Here is a 21,355-nt window from a genome sequence, read left to right as displayed (position 1 = left end):
ACTGCTGAAATGCCTTAAGAGACTGATCAGGACATACTAATATTGTGTTAAAGCAACATGGAGGCTTGTTAAATTAGCTATTGTATTTGTTATTCTTTTAGTTAAATTAAACTGTGTCTTAGTTCAGTCAGGAAATTTTAGAAAGGTCTCTAAACAAGGGAAGGTATGTTTCAGTGTAAGTTCTCCAGGAAACGTCAAGATGCCACATGTCATGTATGCTCTTTATGCAACTTCTCTGTTCTTGTGAGGTGCTTCGTGCTGGGACAGAGAAACAAAGGAACCCAGGATAGGGAAGTCACAGGCTGCAGCTAGAGAATAGTAGGAAGTTGTATCGTATTTCTGTACATAGTTTATATTCTTAATGAAGGGCTTATCCTGAAATCTGTTTGCTCATCAGTAAGATTCTACATTGTGTACTGCATTGTCATATATGCTGCCAGACTGCTAGAAGTCCCTACAGCAAGAATAGATGATTGTGTTCCTATCCTTGTACAACCCACATAACTGAGCACAAAAATAATTGGTTTTTCTTTTTTTCTTTCTAGCCAGATGCATCTCTCCTTATATCATAGGGAGAGCTGTGGCAATTCGGTGGATGTAATTCATGCACTAGGCAATACAGTTGTCCTTAACACAATGAAGGGCAGTTAGAGTGCATGCAGATAAATGAAAGAATATAGTTCCAACCCCCTACCCCCCTTCTGCAATCACAGAGGAAGGTTTCTGATAAAGGGGGGGGGGGTGAAAGCAGCAATAAAAATAAATGTAATATTTAACAAATTAAGAAGAAAATAGCAATGAGTACGGATTCACAGTAAGGAAATGCAGACTATTGGTAAGGGAAGCTAAAGTTATCAATGAAATGCTCAGTTTATGCTCAATGGGGCTAAATACATCGAAGAATTCCTTCTGATTGTATATCAGGAAAAAATGAAATGTCAGCAGTGGTATAGGAAAGGATGGCAAAATTATCTATGATGTAGTAAAATCATCAGTGTTCCATAAATACTTCTATTCTGTATTTTGAAAGAAGCAGGATGACTATTCACATCTTCAAGTGATAATGAAGTACTTTCTAGTCTATCAGTAACTAGGGAGGATGGTAAATAGTAACTATTAAAGTTAAACATTTGGCAAAATTGGGTAACTTGTGCCCAGGAATATTAAAAGCTCTCTGAACCGTTAAAGTTGATTTTTAACAAATATTGGAACTTTGGGGAAATTCCAGAGGACTGCAAAAAAGCTAGTATTGAGCCTATATTTCTTAAGGGTAAATGGGATGAAACGAGGCATCTCTAGGCCAGTTAGCTTGACATCAGTCCTGGAAAACTGATATGGAATACCATCAGTAAAGAATTAAAGGACGGGAACATGATTGATGCTAGTAAACATGGTTTTACATAAAATAGTTCTTGTCAAACAGACTTTGTCATGAGAGTCAACATTTGGGGCTAGATCCTCAGACTAGGGTGACCAGATGTCCCAATTTTATAGGGACAGTCCCAATTTTGGGGTCTTTTTCTCACATAGGCACCACCTCCTGTCCTGATTTTTGACACCTGCTATCTGGTCAGCCAACCTCTGACTCAGTTTTACACCACCACTGGGCCAGAGAACGAACATTTGCTTTATAGTCCAGCAGTAGGGGACTTATCTTGGATGTGGGAAATCCAGGTTCAAATCATTATTCCAATGACTAATTATTTATACAAACAGATACAGCAGAAACAGATTCAACAGGAGTGCTTGTGAGAACCATAGCCCAGTGCTTACGGCACTCTCTAGAGATGTGGCTTCCAAGTCCTGCTTCAGGTCAGGCAAAGGAGCAATTTGAACTCTGGTTTCCCACATCCTGGCTCTAACCACTGGTCTAAAAGCTATTGGGGGAAAGCTTCTCCAACTGTGCTTTTGTGTGGGGCCCAATCTGTTAGCCTCTGAGAATAGCTATTAGGCCAGGGTCCACAGGCAAGAATGGTGTGGGAACGCCTAGTTTGTCAATCTTCCTGGGACTTAGGCGTGAGATAAGTGCTGGGCATCAGGATTTATGTGGCTATGCACATGTACAGTGGCATACTTTTAGGCAACTTTATTGGCAGAAATTTTCATAGATTCCAAGGGACCATTGTGATAATTTTGCATAACACAGGACATAGAACTTCCCCAAAATAATTCCTGTTTGAACTAGAAGACATCTTAAAAAAAAATTCAGCCTTGATTTAAAAATTGTCAGTGGTGGAGAATCCATCTTGGTAAATTGTTCCAATGGTTAATTACCTTCATTGTCAAAAATTTACGCCTCATTTCCCATCTGAATTTGTCTAGCTTCAACTTTCAGCCATTGGATTGTGTTATACCTTTGTTTGCTAGATTGTAGAGCCCATTATTAAATATTTGTTCCCATGTAGACTGTGATCAAGTCACCCTTTAACCTTCTCTTTGGTAATCTAAATAGATTTAATTCCTGGAATCTATCACTGTAAGGCGTTGTCTAATCATTTAATCTTTCTCGTGGCTCTTCTCTGAACCCCCTTCTATTTATCAACATCCTTTTTTAATTGTGGGCACCAGAACTGGACACAGTATTCCAGCATACCACTGGAGCCAGTGCCACGTACAGAAATAAAATAACCCCTCTACTTCTAATTGAAGATTTCCCTGTTTATACATTTGAGGATTGTGTTAGCCCTTTTGGCTACAGTGTCGCACTGGAAACTCATGTTGAGCTGATTATCTATTGTGACACGCCCCCCCCCCAATCTTTTTGATGGTCACTGCTTCCCAATATATTTATAAATAGACAACTAAAGGAAAAGGAAAATGTTTTCCAAAAACAATCAAAGATGCTTGGGGTTTAGATGCTAACTAGTTAACTTATGGAATAATAATGCCTTAATATATTAATGAAACACAGCTGATAGAGATGGTCATTGAAAACAGTTCATTCTGTAATTTAATTGTAAACCCTTATAAATTCTACTATTGTACATTTTCATTAGTCTGTGTCACAATTTATCTTTACTTGAATACTGTGTGTAGATTTTGTATAAATGGTTTTCATGGATTATTTCTGCATACATAGTACTACAAGATAACACCCATGTATCTATGATTGTAGAAACATTGAATGGTATTTAATTGTATTCCTTTGCCCTGTTAAGATTCACAAGTTTCCAATTTTGTATTGTTTACTATTGGATCAAAATTGGGTCTTTTGAAATCTTTTTGGTGGTATTTGCTCTTCACAGGTCCTCATTTGGTCTCTACCTTTTAAAATGTAATTTAGAACAGACAATTATGTGCATTATTTCTGGGTTTTTTTATTTTAACTTGTTTTTGTCCCCAAACCCAATTAGTGAAATTAACATTTTGGGGCAGTTCAGAGTTTGTAAAAATAATAAAGATATTGAATTCTGATTCATCTCAACTTTATGCTTTGGATTTTATTATTATAACGAGAGCCGGGGCTTCAGTGACTGAGGACTTGTCTTCATACAGCTGCTGGTCGATCTAAGTTACGTTAGTAGTGTAACTCAAGTCAACATAGCTTAGATCTACTTACTGCTGGGATCCACACTGCACTATGTCAATGGGAGACGGTCTTCCGCTGACATTGCTTCCGCCTCCCATTGGGGTGGAGTACAGAAATCAATGGGAGTGCGTGTCTTCACTAGCCCTTTTAAATCGATGCTACTGCGTCAATTGCAGCAGCACCAAATTAGCTCTGTAGTGAAGACAAGCCCTAAATCACATAGAAATAGTGACTAAGGAAAAAATGTGGTGAGTAACCTTACTGAACGGAAAAGCTGTAACACTACTCCATTTGAGAAAACTGATTATGACTGTCTGTATCTAATGATTTTTCCCAGTTGCAAAAATAATTCTCCAAACTAATTGCAGCATGAGGTATTTCCTTCCAGAAACTGTAATATGTTTTCTGTGTCCATAGGTAAAGTTACCTGATCTTTCTTTCTTTCAGTTTGTCAATAGGGTCCATTTAATATTTCTTTTATGGGATTTCACTCTGAACCTGCAAACACTTACACTTCTGAGTAAAGACCAGGAGAGCTACTTATGTAAACAAATGTGCATAGTGTTTGCAAACTGACAGATTTGATTCTAAGAATGTCTCTTTAACAAAACTATTTTGATCAGAATAGATTTATACTTGGTAAAAATCCACTTCAATCTCATTGCAATCCATTTTATTAGTATTTTCTAAGAAAAAGTACTTAAGCACATGCCTAAATTTATTAGCTGTGTTGGTACATAATTATCTGTAAGGTTACAAGATCAGAAATTAAGACAAAATACTATTTCTACAAAGCACTAAACAAATAACATCCTGAATACTTCTACAACATTAATTAAGCAATGTGTTCACACTATTTCAAGATATGACTGTGGCATGGGAAATGAGATTAATGATGTGATAACCTCTGACTACTCTGCCTATGGTTCTGAACCAAATAAAGTTTTCCTTAGAATCTATAAAACCTGATGGTGTACCAAGACTATAGGGCAGTATAAGACTAATCCTTTGATCATTGTATCCAAGTTTAATGTAAGTATTGTTTTTTTTTCCATTGCTAATATTTTATTCTGCTTCTTGGAAATCCTATGGATATAGTTTTCTATAGGATAGTTGCACAGAATGCCTTACAAAAACTGTAATATACTCAACAAAAAGAATCCTTACCCCAAAGAGTTTACAGTTGAAGCCTACAAATAGGTAGGTGTTTGTTATTGCTGATAGCATTTAGAAACAGATAAGTTTTGATAAGAGAGGTAAAGGAAGAGTTGGAGGGAGTTTGTTATATAATAATTAGCAAATACAGTAGCACCAAGTATAAAGGCAGGCTGGGAAGAAGGTTCAAAGATGGCAATGGGTGAAAGGGGCCCAGGGAACAGTCAGGACTGAAACTTGTGTGGCATGTAAGAGCAAGAGAGAGTGTGTAGGAGGGACAAGATGATGTTGGAAACCAGAATTGTGAAGCTGTTTGAAAATGAGAAGGGAAATACTTGACATGTGTATACTCTAGAAAAAACACAATACTGGCCATTTACAGTTCTTCTTCAAGTGATTGCTCATGTGTATTCCACAATAGGTGTGCGTGCTCGCCACGTGCACCGGTGCTGGAAGTTTTTCCCCTAGCAATACCCGTAGGGGAGAGCACACCCCCCCCCGGGCAGCGCCTACCTGGCGCGGTATACATAAGTGCCCACAGTTCCTTCTTGCCACCAGTAAAGGTGTGTCAGAACTGCTCAGCTCCAGCTTTGCCGCAGCTCGTCCCCAGAACTCTTCGTTTGTTCAGTAGTACCTGTAGTTAGTTAGCTAATTCAGTTAGTTTAGTCGTTGAGCCTGGGCCGGGGCATGCCCCGCGCCCCAGGTTTTAAGTCGTGCGGCTCTTGTAGGTGCTCTATGCCAAGGAGCGACCCGCACGTGAACGATACAAGATCTGCAAGTCTTTCAAGCCCCAGACTAAAAAAGAAAGGGACATTTGGCTCCGGCCCATCCTGATGGAGTCGGCGCTGGCCCTGACCCTGGCACGCCGCTTCGAACCGGTACCCAGCACTGCGGCGTCGGTATGCAGAGACCCTCCAGTACCATCGTGCAGTCAGTACCGCTCCCTGTCCACGGGCCACGCCAAGAGGACCGGGAAGACTCCCTCTTCGCTTGACAGAGCCCGGGCTGGGATGATTTAGTTGTGGATTGCTCCTGCTGTGAGCAGGGGGTTGGAGTAGATGATCTCCTGAGGTCCCTTCCAAACCTGATATTCTATGATTCTATGAATGGCACCAAGGGAAGTCTTGGACAGAGGCTAGGCCCATGTCGGGTAGTCCTTAATCCCCTTTGGGCCCTAGACCTCCAACTCACATTGAGTAGAGTAGCCTGGCCCCTTCGGAACAGGCCTCTCCAGATGTCGGGATGCCACCTACGCCCAAAGCAATCCAGGCAGCCAGGGACGTCATATCCATGCCGGTGCCTGGAGCTCTGCCAATGTTAGCCCCATACTCCAGAGGCAAGCTGCTGCTGGGATCACTGCAGTCGCCACTGGCCCGATACTTGTCTCAGTCAAGAGAACGTTCCTGACACCACTTACCGCCCAGTGACCATTCAGGACTCAGTCCATGTGGATCGCCCATGACGCCAGCCAGACTGTCGAGATGGGTGGCGTCCGACCGGGACTCCCGACACTGCTCATCTTCACAAAGCGAATATCAACGGGACCATGGCAGACGTCACCACCGGTCCTCCTCTCGCAAGAGATACTGCCATCAGTCACGGCACGATCGTCGACGCCGTTCCTGCTCGGACTCCCTTTCCAAGTCTCCACCAAGGCACCGTAGCCCCGGGCATTGATTAACAGCATCTCACCGACGCGGGTCCGCCCGTTGAGGCCATTCAGAGCAGCTACTTCCATCGGTGCTGCTCCTTCGCATCAAGATCACAATCCCGTGGCCAACATAGGTCCCAGCACCGCCAATACTCCTGGTCCAGAGGCAGCAGCGGATCATACACCAGCCCAGATTCCCCTCGCAGCTGCCCATCTACAGGCCAAGCTAGCCAGCCCGAACAGCCAGCCCCACCGGTGCCACAGCAAGCGCAGTGGCACCAAACATCGTGGCCAGCCCAGTGGTACCAGTGAGCACCGTGGCCTCCAGCGCAGCCCCCGATGGGGGTTCGCTCGGTGGCCGGGGCCTCGGAAGCACCATCAGCGTCCATCTTTAGACCGCCAGAATAAAGGTCGGTGGGACCTGTGTCCTCAGTACCGTACCCGGAGTCCGACTAGGTGGTGGATCCTCTGGTGCTGGACAACACCCAAAGCACCGCACTGGCTTCGCCCTGTCCGGAGGAGCTCATTGCAACCATGCCCCCCCTCTATACCACAGGAGAACTACCGGGATCACCAAGATCTCCTAAAAAGTGTGGCAGCAAGCCTCCACCTCCAGGCTGAGGAGATGGAAGGGCCCTCAAACTCCCTGTTCAATGTGCTGTCCCCTTCAGGACTGGGCAGAGTGGCCTGGCCTCTCCATGAAAGGGTGGCAAGAATTTCAACTGCCCTGTGGCAAAACACCAGCCTCATTGGCTCCCATCTCTAAAAAAGCGGAGCGCAAGTACTTGGTACCCACGAAGGAACACGAGTATCTGTATGCCCACCCGGCGCCCAACTCCTTGGTGGTCGAGTCGGTCAACCACAGGGAGCGGCAGGGGCAACCAGCCCCGACCCCCAAGAACAAAGACTCTTGGAGGCTGGATACTTTCAGGAGAAAAGTTTATTCGTCGTCAAGCTTCCAGCTACTAGTAGCAAACCATCAGGCTCTCCTGGGTCGCTCCGAGTTTAACCTCTGGGAATCCCTCCCCAAGTTTGAGGACTCCCTCCAGGAGCGCAGTAAGAAGGAGTTTGAGATGCTCGTGGAGGAAGGGATGGCGGCCACAAGGGCATCCCTGCAGGCCGCTTTGGATGCAGCAGACATGGCTGCATGGTCCATGGCCTCAGTGGTGTCCATGAGACAGGCATCATGGCTTCTGCTCTCTGGGCTCTCCAGCAAAGCGCAGCTGTCAGTGCAGGATCTCCCTTTCAATGGGAAGGCTCTGTTTGCTGAGGAAACAGACACAAGGCTGCATGGCATGAAAGACTCCCGCACAACCCTCCAGACCTTGGGCCTCTATGTCCCTCTTCCGGCAAAACCCAAGTCCAAGCCTCAGCAGACTCCAGCCCAGGCCACCCTCCCGAAGTATGAGGCCTCCCACAAAAAGCAGTGGGACTATAGAAAGAGCCCGCAATGGCAATCCTGGTCAGCCCCCCATCCTCGGTCTTCTAAGGGAAAGCAGGCAGGCAAAAGGAGCTTTTGACGGGACGCTCAGGGGTACCCTGCCAATTCTCAGCAGGGACCTACCCCCAGTAAATCTCCTTTCCTCCTGGAATGGTCGCGGTTCACCTCAGACCGATGGATCCTCAACACCATCTCCTGAGGTTACACCCTTCAGTTTACCTCCTCCCCGCCCAACCACCCTCCGCCTCCGTCCATTTCCAGGGGACCCCTCTCACGAGGGCCTGCTCAAGCAGGAGGTGGGGCTGCTCCAGTACCTAAGAGCTATAGAGTTGGTGCCCAAGGAGTTCCTGGGCAGGGGGTATTACTCCTGGTATTTCCTTATCCCAAAGCGGGGCTCAGGCCCATCATGGACCTGTGAGGCCTGAACCACTACATGGTAAAATTCAAGTTCCGCATGGTTTCCCTGGCCTTCATCATCCCCTCCATGGATCCCGGGGAGTGGTACGCTGCCCTAGATCTACAGGACATGTACTTCCGCATACACATATTCAAGGGGCACAGATGCTTCCCCCGTTTCGTGGTGGAACAGAGTCACTACCAATTCACAGTCCTACCGTTTGGTCTGTCCACTGCCCCCAGGGTCTTTACAAAGTGTATGGCGGTGGTAGCGGCCTACCGCAGACGCCAGAGGGTCCAAATATTCCCATATCTGGACGACTGGCTAGTCAAAGGCACCTCCCAGTCGCAGGTGAGGGATCATGTGGTGCTCCTCCTGTCCGCATGTACTGCCCTGGGCCTGTTGATAAACAATACCAAGTCCATGTTAGTCCAGATCCAATGCATAGAGTTTATTGGGGCGTTACTGGATGCAACATCGGCCAGGGCCTCTCTCCCACCAGACAGGTTCGAGACCCTGAAAGGGCTCATCGACTTGGTCACAAGGTTCCCAGTGACGACAGCCAGGGTTTGCCTGCAACTGCTGGGTCACATGTCTGCGTGCACATATGTGATCCATCATGTCAGACTCAGAATGAGGCCCCTCCAGCTCTGGCTGGCCTCGCAGTTCTCCCAGGCCACCTACAGAATGGACAAAGTCCTCACCGTGCTGAACTCGGTGATCACCTCCCTGTGGTGGTAGTCAGTCCCAAACAACATGCTCCAAGGGGTCCCGTTCAGGGACAGGGCCCTGTCGTTGGAACTGGTGTCCGACGCGTCAGACCTGGGTTGTGCGGCCCATGTGGGGAACTTTCAGACCCCAAGCCTGTGGTCTCTACAAGACCTACCCCTTCATATAAATGTCAAGGAACTCAGGGCGATGCGACTGGTGTGTATGGCCTTCTGCTCGCACCCGGAGGGCAAGGTAGTCAGGGTTGTCACGGACAACACAGCCGCAATGTTCTATATCAAGCGGCAAGGTGGGGCCTGATCCTCTGCCCTCTGCCACGAAGCACTTAGTCTGTGGAACTTCTGTATATCCCACGACATCTACCTAAAAGCCTTCCACCTTCCAGGTGCCCGGCATGTGAGGGTGGATCGCTTGAGCAGGGATTTTTCCTCTCAGCACAAGTGGTCTCTACACCCAGAAGTGGCTCACCAGCTCTTCCAAAGGTGGGGTACTCCCCAGGTGGACCTATTTGCAACTGGGGAGAACCAACAATGCCCCTGCTCCGGGGGAGGGGCGCTATCTCCGATGCCTTTCCCCTGTCCTGGTAAGGCCAGCTCTTCTACGCCGTTCCCCTGTTCCCTCTGATCAGCAGGGCCCTGGAGAAAATAAAGACGGACAAAGCCAGGGTCCTCCTCATTGCCAAGGCGTGGCCCCGGCAGCACTGGTACGAGACTCTCTTGGGGCTGGTGATAGCCATGGCAGTTGCTGCTCCGCTCTCTCAGGACCAGGGCTGCCTCCTCCAACCAAACCTAGCAATGCTTCACCTCACGGCGTGGCTGCTCAGTGCCTAGCTGTTGAGGAAAGGACATGCTCGGAACAGGTTCAGCGCGTCCTCCTCAAAAGTGGACGGCCCTCCACTGGCCTCTCCTATGTGGCGATGTGGTCTCGGTTTTCGAGGAGGGCGGCAGGCCAGGGTGTTTCCCCAACGGCTGCCCCGATCCAGCTTATCCTTGATTACCTCCTCCACCTGAGGACACAGGGACTGGCGCCCTTGTCAGTCAGGATGCACTTAGTGGCCATATCGGCCTTTCATCCCCCAGTGCAAGGGCACATGGTGTTTTCCCATGCTATGACTAGCCAGTTACTTAAGGGTTTGGACCATCTCTACCCATATTCCAAGCCCCTGGTTCCACAGTGGGACCTAAACCTGGTGCTGGCTCGTCTCACGGGGGCCCCGTTTGAACCACTGGCCACGTGTTCCTGGTCTCACCTCTCATGGAAGGTGGCCTTCCTGGTAGCTATCACGTTGGCCAGGTGGATCTCGGAGCTCAGGGCCCTAACCTCCGAACCGCCGTATACGGTTTTTCAAAAGGACAAGGTCCAGCTTCGTCTACACCCCGCATTCCTCCCGAAGGTGGTCTCCGCCTACCACATGGGTCAGGACATTTTTCTGCCAGTCCTCTGCCCCAAGCCTCACACAACTAGTGAGGAACGCCGTCTCCACATGCTTGATGTGAGGCGAGCTCTGGCATTCTACCTCAAGCGGACCAAGCTGTTCAGAAAGTCTTCGCAACTGTTCGTCATCCTAGCTGAGCATGCAAAGGGTCAGCCAATTTCCATTCAGCGGCTTTCTAAGTGGATCACTTCGTGCATCCGTTCCTGTTATGAGCTGGCGGGGGTTCCCGGCCGCTCATTGTGAGGGCACACTTGACTTGGTCGCAGGCCTCTTCGGCTGCCTTCGTGGCCGCGTCCCCATCCAGGACATTTGTAGGGCCGCCACATGGTCTTCGGTTCACATGTTCACCTCTCACTATGCGATTGTCTCCCAGGCCAGGGATGATGCCGGGTTCGGCAGGGCGGTACTCCGCCCTGAGAACTTGTGAACTCCTATCCACCTCCAACAGATATAGCTTGGAATCACTTACTGTGGAATACACATGAGCAAACACTCGAAGAAGAAAAGACAGTTACCTTTTCCGTAACTGGTGTTCTTCAAGATGTGTTGCTCATGTCTATTCCACATCCCATCCTCCTTCCCCTCTTTCAGAGTTGTCTGGCAAGAAGGAACTGAGGGTAGGGGGAGCGCAGCCCCCCTTCTACCGCGCTAGGCAGGCTCCCCTGGGGGGCATGTCCCCCTTTGGGTACTGCTAGGGGAAAAACTTCCAGCACCGGTGCACGTGGCAAGCACGCACACCTATTGTGGAATAGACATGAGCAACACATCTCGAAGTACACCAGTTACGGAAAAGGTAACTGTCTTTTCTCTGAAAAAAACAAGTTCTTGAGTTAAAATGTAGCATATTGTACTCAAATGGATTAATATTGGTGCTAATATCTCTCCACTATAAGAGATACTTTAGTTGTCAGTGCTGTATCTATGTGTACGGGCATGAAGTGGCCTATTAGATACTGAGAAAAGGAGAAACTTTAGGGAATAAGGAGATATTGACAGTAATTTAAAGAGAAATACTGATGGTGCTACTGTCTAACAATTAAAATTTTCACATATTTTGCTGATGTATAGTTAGCATAGATACATATTCTTGAACTTTACAAAAAGCATTATCAGTTTCCTGAGGTGCCATTGGTAGTGTTTTCACAGGGTTAGGTTCCTTCCTTCTTTCTCCTTCCTAGCATTCTTTTGATCAGATGATAGAATGCTACCATAGGTATGAATATACAAGGGAGGACTACCAACAGCACACAGATGGCCAGTATCCAAGCTGGATAGTCTTTCTCCTCCTTCATGGGAAAATCTTTCTATGGAGATAAAAATAAATATAAACAATAACTGAAATATATAATGACTTATGGCATCAATTTACATACATGGAAAAATAAGAATAAAAAAAGAAGAAAAATTATGCTAGCAATAAAAACAGGGGACCAGTGACACTGTTACTGTACCTGTTCTTCCAAATTGAAACATGAAGGGGTTTTAATGTATACATTTTACTGTAAACAAGTATTTAAACATACAGATTGGCATACATGAAAAAAACCAGTATAGAATAACTTTTTAAATCTCAGATAAAACCAATTTTAAAAACAGAAAAATTAAGTTTATATTGAACTTAATCCCATAATTTTCTAACTTCATAAATCAGAAGAACTGATTTTTTTTCAATTTTGGCATTTTCAGTTGCAATTTTAGGTCACAATTTGTCCTTGGCTCTTGTGTGGGTTCAAGAACCCTTCCATCAATTTTGCATGAGGCTTACAAGAATCAAGCAGCAGGTCCAATGCTACCAGGGAGACAAAAGGGACATTTCCCTCCCCACCCCAAATGATCTTCAAAGAGTTACAAATTATTGTCAGAAAGGCCACAATATGTACAGAGTTATTCAGTATGAAGGAGTGGAATAGCAGCAGATTGGAGAGTCTTCATCCTTTATATAAATTATAAATCACAGCAAAATACTGACACAGTAGCCAAATGTTGCTTTTTGAAACTCTCAGAATCCAAGATTTTCCAAGGGTCCAACTGTCCCTTGGATTCCTGGAAGGTTTTGGGGGTTTTTTGTTTGTTTTTTTTAAATAGCTACATCCAGGGATCCCAAAATGCTCATTCTCTCCCCTGCACTCCCCCATAATGGGACCCTAGAACTGGCCCTGCCAAGCAGTGTTCCTTCAGTGTGCCCCTACTGAGAAATATCTTCTCAAATGGACAAAGAAGAAGCAGGGCCAAAGCCCTGCCCACTTCTCACAACAGTTTACAGGGTGGATGAGACAAACAGAAGGCAGCAGGATGCTCTGTGTTAAAGAACAGTGTTATCTGCCATGTCTCTCTGTAGACTAGGGAGCTCAGGGAAGCACAGTCCTTCTAGGAAGTACTGCTGAGGTAATATGAGTCTATACTACCCCCTTTCTAAGGCCTTGTCAGGATTGGAGAACTAAGTTGATTGTAAATGAACCAACTGTTTTGGACCAATTGTAACACAAATGATTCAGTGTGTCCATACTACCCGTGCTGAATTTTGTTAAAAGACAGCTTCACTCTTGCTCTTTCTCCACACTTGCGCTCAGTTGCAATGTCCTCTCAGTAACTATCTCACAATACCTGCTACAGCTGTAGATGCTCTGCAGTCGGAAGGATTTTCTGCAGGCAGTGTGGGATACATCTTGAAGCATATGGGACCCCTTGTGGAAGGAGTTATCAAACTTTCACTATCTCCTAGGAAACTCCCATAATTCTCATGGGGGTATCCCAGAACTCGCTTGATGCCAGCACAGTTACTAGGCTGTTTTGTAATACGGAGCCCAGGCGGAATGTTCTGTTGTCTTCTTTGCCAAGGAAGAAACATTTGTGCTGGAGCTTTTGAGGCATCTTCAGTGAGGATGTTGTGAGTATTCTGGGGATTCCTGTAGAAAGTCTTTGACCAATATAAACAGTGCATGCACTTCAATGGGGAAGGTTCTTGCAAGCAGTGCCTTCATGGCTGCAAGCCATACAGCGAGATGCAGCGTACATTGTGGAATCCTTTTGGAACTAGACCACAGCTACTGTTTGGTGGGACCACATAGTTCTCAAGACCTGGGGTAACTGGCAATGGCTGCAGCACTTCATTTTGAGGAAAGTGACATTCCTGGAATGCTTTCCTGTGCTGGTCCCGACCCTGCAGTGGCAGGCAGATATCTAGGTTAAGTGTTATCTACCCTCCTTTGAACACAGAAAAGTGAATGGCAGTTGCTCTGTGGAAGCTGGCCATACCAGATTGCTATTGGTCAGTGGAGAAGTATCATAAAGTTAGGAAGGCAGTGTGGCTTAGTGGACAGAGCACTGCACAGGGATTTAGAAGACCTGGGTTTTAGTCCTTGTTCTTCTGCTGGGTAATAGGCAAGTCACAGCCCTTCTGTGTTTCTCAGTTGTCCCAGCTCTAAAATGGGGATAACAATACTGATATCCTTTATAAAGTGCTTTGAGACCTACTGATGAAAAATACTATGTTCAAGATATGTAGTATTATTTAATCGACCATGGAGATGTGCAAAGACAACCATCATGTTTTTCAGTGTCATGTTATCAAGGTGGCCAATGGTCCATTACTTAATGAGGGACTAGAGCAGTTGGTCTTCCAAACCATACCAGAACAACTGTGTATCCAGGTGCCCATTCTGTGTCTTCCACGTCAAGCCAAAGACTACATTAAAAGATGGAGTATAGCTATTTGATGATGTGGACCTTAGTAGATCCAAGGACCTCTAGATCAGATGGCCTGGAAAAATGTATGATGTGAGAATTTCTAAGGATTTAGTACTCTTTTAGAGAGAGTCAAATAGAACTCTTCGTAATAATCTTGGGACTAATTGTGATATTGGGGGCCCTGCATAGCCACTACTACCCTGGATTATGGGACCTTACACCGAAAATGTGCACAAAGCAAATAAGAAGATTCAACTGAGCAGATGCTGGGTGTAAACTGAGTATGTTTTGGGGGGATGGTAAGCCAGCTGGAGATGACTTTTGACTTGCAATTACTGTTTTCCTTATTTTTTTTCTCCCTAATTTCTGGATTTTGCACAATGTATGTGAAAATAAAGGTATTTAAAAAGAATGAAATGTGCACACCTCCACTTTTGCACAAATGGACTTGAGAGTAGAGCTGGACAAATAATTGATTTTCAGTTCAGCCAGCAAACTGAAAAATCAGAAGTAGTATTTAGTTTGGTTCTGAAAATGTTTGGAATTTGTTTTGGAAAAGTCCAGTCAGCTTCAGAAATGTGTATGTGTTCCCCTCATCACCTTTAGGCCAGTTGTTATGGCACTTGCCTTGGGACATGGGAGACCCAGCTTTTGAGTCCCTCTGCTGAAGAAGGAACATTAACTCACTGCTCTCCCCTCTGAAGCGAGCATCATAACCACCAGGCTATCGACTCTTTGTGGTTGGATTGCTCTCAGTTGCTACTGTTGAAGCTGTTCCATATAAATATTTAGTACTCATTGGGCCAAAACGAAAGACAAATTGACTTTTTAGCCTGGTGATTAGGGAGGTAGGAGATATGGATTCAAATGTCTCCTCTGAACCAGGAAGACAGAAGATTCGAATTACATCTCCTACCTCCCAGGTGAATGCCTTAATTTGGAAGCATCAGGAGATAGGAGAAGAGTATAACAATGTTTTTTGAAAATAAATGGATTAAAAATATTGGACAACATACATATTTAGGATTCCAGGCTCCATAGCTTGGTTGCTTCTGTGTCTGAAGGGTAACAAAGGCAATAAAGACTGTAAGCATTAGCAGAGGGCTAATAATTCTCCACGACACCTGCCAGTAGAAGTTTGGTTGTCGTCCTGTCATCCATTTCACATCATCACTGAACCTATGAGCCAAATAATGTTTACGATTATTTTTAGATTTATACAATTTTTTTTACATTTTTATTGAGGAGTATATTACATATTCTTATGTCCTTACCCTGGATTTTAATTAATAACAAAAACCTTTAAGTTACAAGTAAGAGGCCAGATCCTCAGCTTGTGATTTCCATACTTTTTAATGTTTGAATTGTTCTATAAATCTGCTCAGTGGTATGTGTGCACATGTATTGCTCTTAGAAACCTTAAACCAGATGCTCAGCTGGATGCAACTGTATTTATATCAGCTGAGGATTAACCCTTCCCCCCCCAACTAATACAGCGCACACACATCTTAAAAAGAAATTATCAGTGACCATCCCTTTATCTGTGCCCCCAAATTGGTGTTACGATGGCAGTGTCTCAACCAGCTTCCACTGAAATCAGGGTCTAATCTTTGATATTACTGGGATCTGGACTGAACTTTAATATGCGTTTTAAACATGATAAATATGAATAATATAACTGCATGTATCAGTGTATTATCAAGTTTGATGGTTTTTTATTACATGAACAGTTTGTTTTAATGTATAGGGCAGATTTATAATCTGGAGTGAGAATTATGTTTATTCTATGTTCAAACAGTGGTTTTGTCTCCAATTATATTAGTCTAATTAGAGAAAGTTGGAATTATTTTGTTCATTAGAAAGTCTGTTTGGATGTCTTTATACTCTATGGGTTCTGGGGGACAGATTAGACGGATTGATGAAATTCAAATACTATTGAATCAAATATATTTTGTGGATAGTATTATGTAAGGCCAGACTTTTTCCAACTCTACATTAAAATCTCTAAATATTTAATACAGATAGCTTAGCGGAATCAATCTACTGAATGCTTAAGGTCGTTTAGACTTTGTAGTGATTGTGAGTGTTGATGCAGGGGGCACAGTTAAGTTTGCCTGGGTATCAGTCAGTGGCTTTTTTTTTTTCTTCCTACTTTAATTGTGTGCTTGAGGGATGGGAAGGTGTTTGGTGAGAGAGATCTGATTATTAAGGTTGGTGTTAAATTATTTAGGAAACTTTACCTTTTGATTTACAATTTTTAATTTTTAAATTGATTACAAAATATTTAAAGGTATGTCTTCTCATGAATTATACTTAGCAGCTTCTGTAGTAGTTAAACAACTTCTTATTTAAATTCCTATTTTAAAAATGTTTTAAGTGAAGCTTCTGTTAAAATTTAAATGGGAAGTGATACCCATAATGCCTGCAAAACCTCTGTTCTATATAGATGCTATATGCCCTATATTTAAGGCCACATTTTATTCATGGGTATTTTCAGTAAAAGTCATGGACAGGTCACGGGCAGTAAACAAAAATTCACCACCCGTGACCTGTCCATGACTTGTACTGTATACCCCTGACTAAATCTTGAGGGGCTGGCAGCCCAGGGGCTGCCTCAGATGCTCGGGGGCGGGGGGGGAGCTACAGGTGCTTGGGGGATGCAGCCAGGGAGGTGCCGTGGGTGCTCGGAGGGGGAGCAGCCTGGGAGGTTCCGTGGGTGCGGAGGGGATGGGGTTGGCAGGCTCAACATTGCTCCCCAGAAGCGGTGATATGTCTGTCACTCAGCTCCTAGCTCCGCATGCTGTCCAGACCCAAACGCCACCTCCGCAGCTCCCATTGTCCAGGAACCATGGCCAATGAGAGCTGCAAGGGTAGTGCCTGCAGGTGGAGGCAGCATACAGAGTTAGGAGCTTAGGGAGAGACATCTTGCTGCTTCTGGGGAGCCCCCCCAAGGTAAGCAACACCCAGAACCCTCACCCCCTCCTGCACCCCAACCCCCCTCCCACATCTAAACTCCTGCTGCTGCTGGGGGGGGGGGCCCTCTGGCCTGAGATTGACCCAGCAGACCCCAGGCCAGCTGCACTGGCCACTGCAGAAGTCCCGGAGGTCCCAGAAAGTCACAGAATCAGTGACTTCCGTGACCTCCCTGACAGATTCGCAGCCTTACAGATATTCCATAAAAAACTGATAAAAGAATAAGAAGTTGGTAAAGTGAGATACTCAAAAATAAAAATAAAGTGTCAAGATTAAGGTTGTCCATTCAACCTTATGAACAACCACCATCATCTGTGATGATGCTTCTCTTAATGATTGAGGAAGAGTAGTAGTTTTAACCAGACTATTAACGAATTAAATAAATAATTTGTAAAGTTACTGGGCTCCGCCTTTGGTGCTTCATTTCTTGGATTCTCTGATTTCCTCAGCTGCTAAAATATCCAAGGACTAAATCTGGGGGTTATGATATCTGACAATTACATAGTAGCCTTTGCAGAATTCTATTCCTTGGGAAAAGGCAAGGAGAAAGTATAACCATTATAAATATAGACAATTATAAAGAAAGAGGTAAGCACATAAGTTTTAGTCAAAGGATTAATTTCAGGCCATAAGGGAATTTATTTAATTTATATATATTGTGACAAAGCTCTGTCCTTGCCTCCATGGGTCCCATGCTTCCTGGTGGATTTTGCTAGCGTCAGAGGCTCACTGTGACCCTCCACGTAACCCTTCTCTCTCTAGAGACAAGGGTCACAGTCTACTGAGTCATTTTCATCATAAGCCAGCGAGGGAGGTGAGGAGAAGTTATCCTTCCTTGCACAGTCTCCATTGTCTCCTAGTCTCAGTGATTAATCGGGGGCAAAGGTGGGGGGGGGAGCCTGGGCCCACCCTCTACTCTGGGCTCCAGTCCAGGGACCCTAATAGTATCAGCTATGGTAGCTGACCCTTTAGAAACATGACATGTACAATTCCCTGGGCTACTTCCCCCACAGCAGCCCTCGCTTCCTCAAGCTCCACTTCACCCTTACCTCAGGGCCTCCTTCCTTGTGCCCGATATGGTGTGTACTACTCAACCTCTCCAACAGCATGACTTCCTCCCACAGCTCCTGACATGCATATCCACCTGACTAACTGGGAGGCTTTTAACTAGTTTCAGCCAGCCCCTGATTGGCTTCAGGTGTCCCAAGCAGCCTAGCCTTCTTGAAAGTTCTTAATTGGCCCCAGGTGTCTTAATTGACCTGGAGCAGCTGCCATTTCACTTATCCTGGTACCAGGGATTTGTTTAGCCTGGAGCTAATGTATCTATCTCCCACTACTTTTCCATAGCCATCTGGCCTTGTCCCGTCACAATATATAAATTTTATATAAAAAATGCCAAAAGAAAAAATAAATATCTTGATATGAAGATTTTTTTCCTGATATATGAAGAAATTTAGACAGACAGACAGTGAGTGGAGATTTTAAAGGGCATGTCAGGGAGAACAAATAATAGATAAGTTTGTTTGTTGCTTGAAGGAAGTTGTGAAGAGAAGAGCGTGGGGAAAGGATTCCTTTCATCCCAGGTACTTTGGGAGAGTCCACATGTGCAGCCCGTCTGGGTGTTACACTGAGGAGAGTATTTGGTGCTTACTGTAAAGTTCTGAAAATGTTACAATAAATGGAAAGATACAATAATACATTAAAAACAAACCCACGTCTAACAGCATGAAGGTTCTTTTAAGGTTGGGGGAGAACAGGGTACCACTCCAGCTGTACAAACTGTGAGATGGCTAAAGTAGACCCTGGCCCCCCATTCCAGCTGCTAGCTATCTTCGGCAGCCAGATCCGTGTGGGTCTCCTGCAGGAAAACTACTGGGTACCTTCCCTCCCGAAGGAAGGAGAGCACCTGGCACCTGCGGAGACCCAGCCTACAGCATTCAACGTTGCAAAGATGATAGGTGCCATGAGAAGGGCTGGAGGGGATCTGCACCAGCAGGGATGCTCACAGCCCCCATTGGGCCACACAGCAAACTATGACCTATCTCGTAGGCGAGCAAGGAGTCATGGAAGCCGTGGACCCACTGGTAGGCTGCAGTGGCCTGCTTCCCAGTCCTTTTACCCTCCCCCATGAGGGCCCTCAGGGCCCAGAGGATTTGATGAAAATCCCTCCCAATCACTGGAGGGCAAGCTGCACCTTGTTGCGGGAGCCATGGACATCTTCCAGAAACTCCCACAGCTCCGCTCGCAGCATGGGGGGGGGGGGTCGTCACTGGCCCCCGGCCTTCCTCCACAGGGGCTCCCGGCACAGCCCTGTGGCCCTCTGAGATGGGCAGACATAGGGAGGACCCCCCCCCCCACACACACACACACATGGCCCCTGATAGGCTGGCGCTACATGGTCCACCTCAGACCCCAGCTCAATGGGGTGCAGCGGAGGGAAGATAGCAGCCCCTAGTGGGTTGGGACAGGAAAACACAAAGGCCGCTCCCTGGGGAATCATCCTCTGGGAAAGAGAAGGAGACAGCCTTAGGGGCGGCAATAGCATTGCAGGAGGTGGAGGGGATAGGGACAGGGTCAGCATCAGGGGCAGGGCAGGGGTCAGGAACAGGGCTGGGGAGAAGGGCAGAGACAGGATCCTGGGCTCCAATAGCCTGGTCACTAGGCAGTGTCCCCTCTTGGTCTGGCTCAGGGATCTGGGGGGTGGGAAGGAGGATGCTGGGCTCAGGCTCTATGGCGGATGTGACAGCCATGGCATCAGGAGGTGGACAATCTTTGGTGGGGCCTGCCAGAGTTCCTTCCCCACTCTAAACTCTAGGGTACAGATGTGGGGACCTGCACGAAATACACCCCCCTCCCCAGCCTATTCTTACCAGCTTAGGTTAAAAACTTTCCCAAGGTACAAACTTTGCCTTGTCCTTGAACCGTATGCTGCCACCACCAAGCGTTTTAAACAAAGAACAGGAAAAGATACCACTTGGAGACGTCTTCCCCCCAAATATCCCCTCAAGCCCTACACCCCCTTTCCTGGGGAAGGCTTGATAAGAATCCTCACCAATTTGTACAGGTGAGCACAGACCCAAACCCTTGGATCTTAAGAACAATGAAAAATCAGATTGTTAAAAGAAGAATTTTAATTAAATAAAAGGTAAAAGAATCACCTCTGTAAAATCAGGATAGAAAATACTTTACAGGGTATTCAGATTCAAAACATAGAGGATCCCCCTCTAGGCAAAACCTTAAAGTTATAGAAAACAGGAATAAACCTCCCTCTTAACAGGGAAAATTCACATAAAACAAAAAAAACTAATCTGCCTTGCCTGGCTTACCTATACTGGTTGCAATATTGGAGACTTGGATTAGGATGCGTTGGAGAAGATGGATTTCTGTCTGGCCTCTCTCAGTCCCAAGAGAGAACCACCACGTAAACAAAGAGCACAAACAAAAGCCCCTCTCTTCACCCCCCTCCCCAAGATTTGAAAGTATTTTGTCCCCTTATTGGTCCTTTGGGTCAGGTGCCAGCCAGGTTAGCTGAGCTTCTTAACCCTTTACAGGTAACAGGATGTTGCCTCTGGCCAGGAGGGATTTTATAGCACTGTATACAGAAAGGTGTTTACCCTTCCCTTTATATTTATGACAGGGCCCCTGCCAGAGAAGGAGGTCGGTTGCCCCGCACCAACGAGGGATGCCCCGGTGACTTGGGTCCCAGCCGCGAGGCACTGGCTGTCGCCTCAGTAGGCTCGGCAGCGGGGTACTGCCTGTGGCCAGGCAGGTGGAACAATCTGGGGCACCCTCGGAGGAGGGAGCGGAAGGTGTATCCCCACCACACCTTCCTCCCTGCCAGATTGCAGGCAGCGGAGGCAGGGCTCTCCTGCTCGTCTGGGCTTACTGGGGGAGGTACCCCTTGGGCCTGAGCAGGAGCAGTGGTGGGTTGCGAAGGAGGAGGGGTGGCGCCAGGCAATGACAGGGACGGCGCCCTGCTGTGGCTCTGGGGTCCCGGATGCTCCTCCGTGCCAGGCCAAGGGGCAGTCCCTCCGGACGTGTCCCATTGCTCGGTAGAGGTATCACCAGGCCTCCCCCATGGAATAATCTACCCAGTAGCGGGTCCCTGGTAGGGGACCAGGAAGGACCTCTCAAGCACCTCTCCGTCAGGCGCTGCCAGCTGCAGTTGAAGCTGCACCTGCCAGTGGAACGAGAGGACATGACAGAGGGCAGAGTCTTTGCAGCCCAGTAGGAGAGGGCTAATCATGGATATGGGTTTCCCCAGGGTAGAGTGGGTAACAGGGCAGCATTGGGAAGGAAGGGAGGGATGGATGGACGGAGGTCAGGACTACGCAGACACCCAGGTCCTCCAGCGGCTC

The 21,355-nt window shown here is 46.4% G+C and overlaps 1 protein-coding gene across 4 annotated transcripts in view; it reads right to left on the bottom strand.

Moving 5' to 3' along the window:
* Positions 1-4,194: 4,194 nt before the first annotated feature.
* LOC141982752 (sodium-dependent neutral amino acid transporter B(0)AT3-like) overlaps positions 4,195-21,355 on the bottom strand; it is a 120,138-nt gene continuing 102,977 nt past the window's right edge. For 3 of the 4 annotated variants that reach the window (XM_074945085.1, XM_074945086.1, XM_074945083.1), the window contains 2 exons: positions 15,041-15,203; positions 11,154-11,641 (listed from right to left, as the gene is read on the bottom strand). In XM_074945085.1, the coding sequence (XP_074801186.1) occupies positions 11,486-11,641; positions 15,041-15,203 (319 nt within the window). In that variant the 3' untranslated portion in view covers positions 11,154-11,485. Of the gene's footprint in view, positions 8,573-11,153; positions 11,642-15,040; positions 15,204-21,355 lie in introns of those variants that run through there. The other variant, XM_074945084.1, reaches the window with a different exon arrangement.

The sequence above is a fragment of the Natator depressus genome, chromosome 2, assembly GCF_965152275.1.
Source record: "Natator depressus isolate rNatDep1 chromosome 2, rNatDep2.hap1, whole genome shotgun sequence".
NCBI classification, from domain to species: Eukaryota; Metazoa; Chordata; order Testudines; family Cheloniidae; genus Natator; species Natator depressus.
The sequence above is the reverse complement of the archived record's forward strand: the minus strand, read 5'-3'. Positions and strand labels throughout refer to the sequence as shown.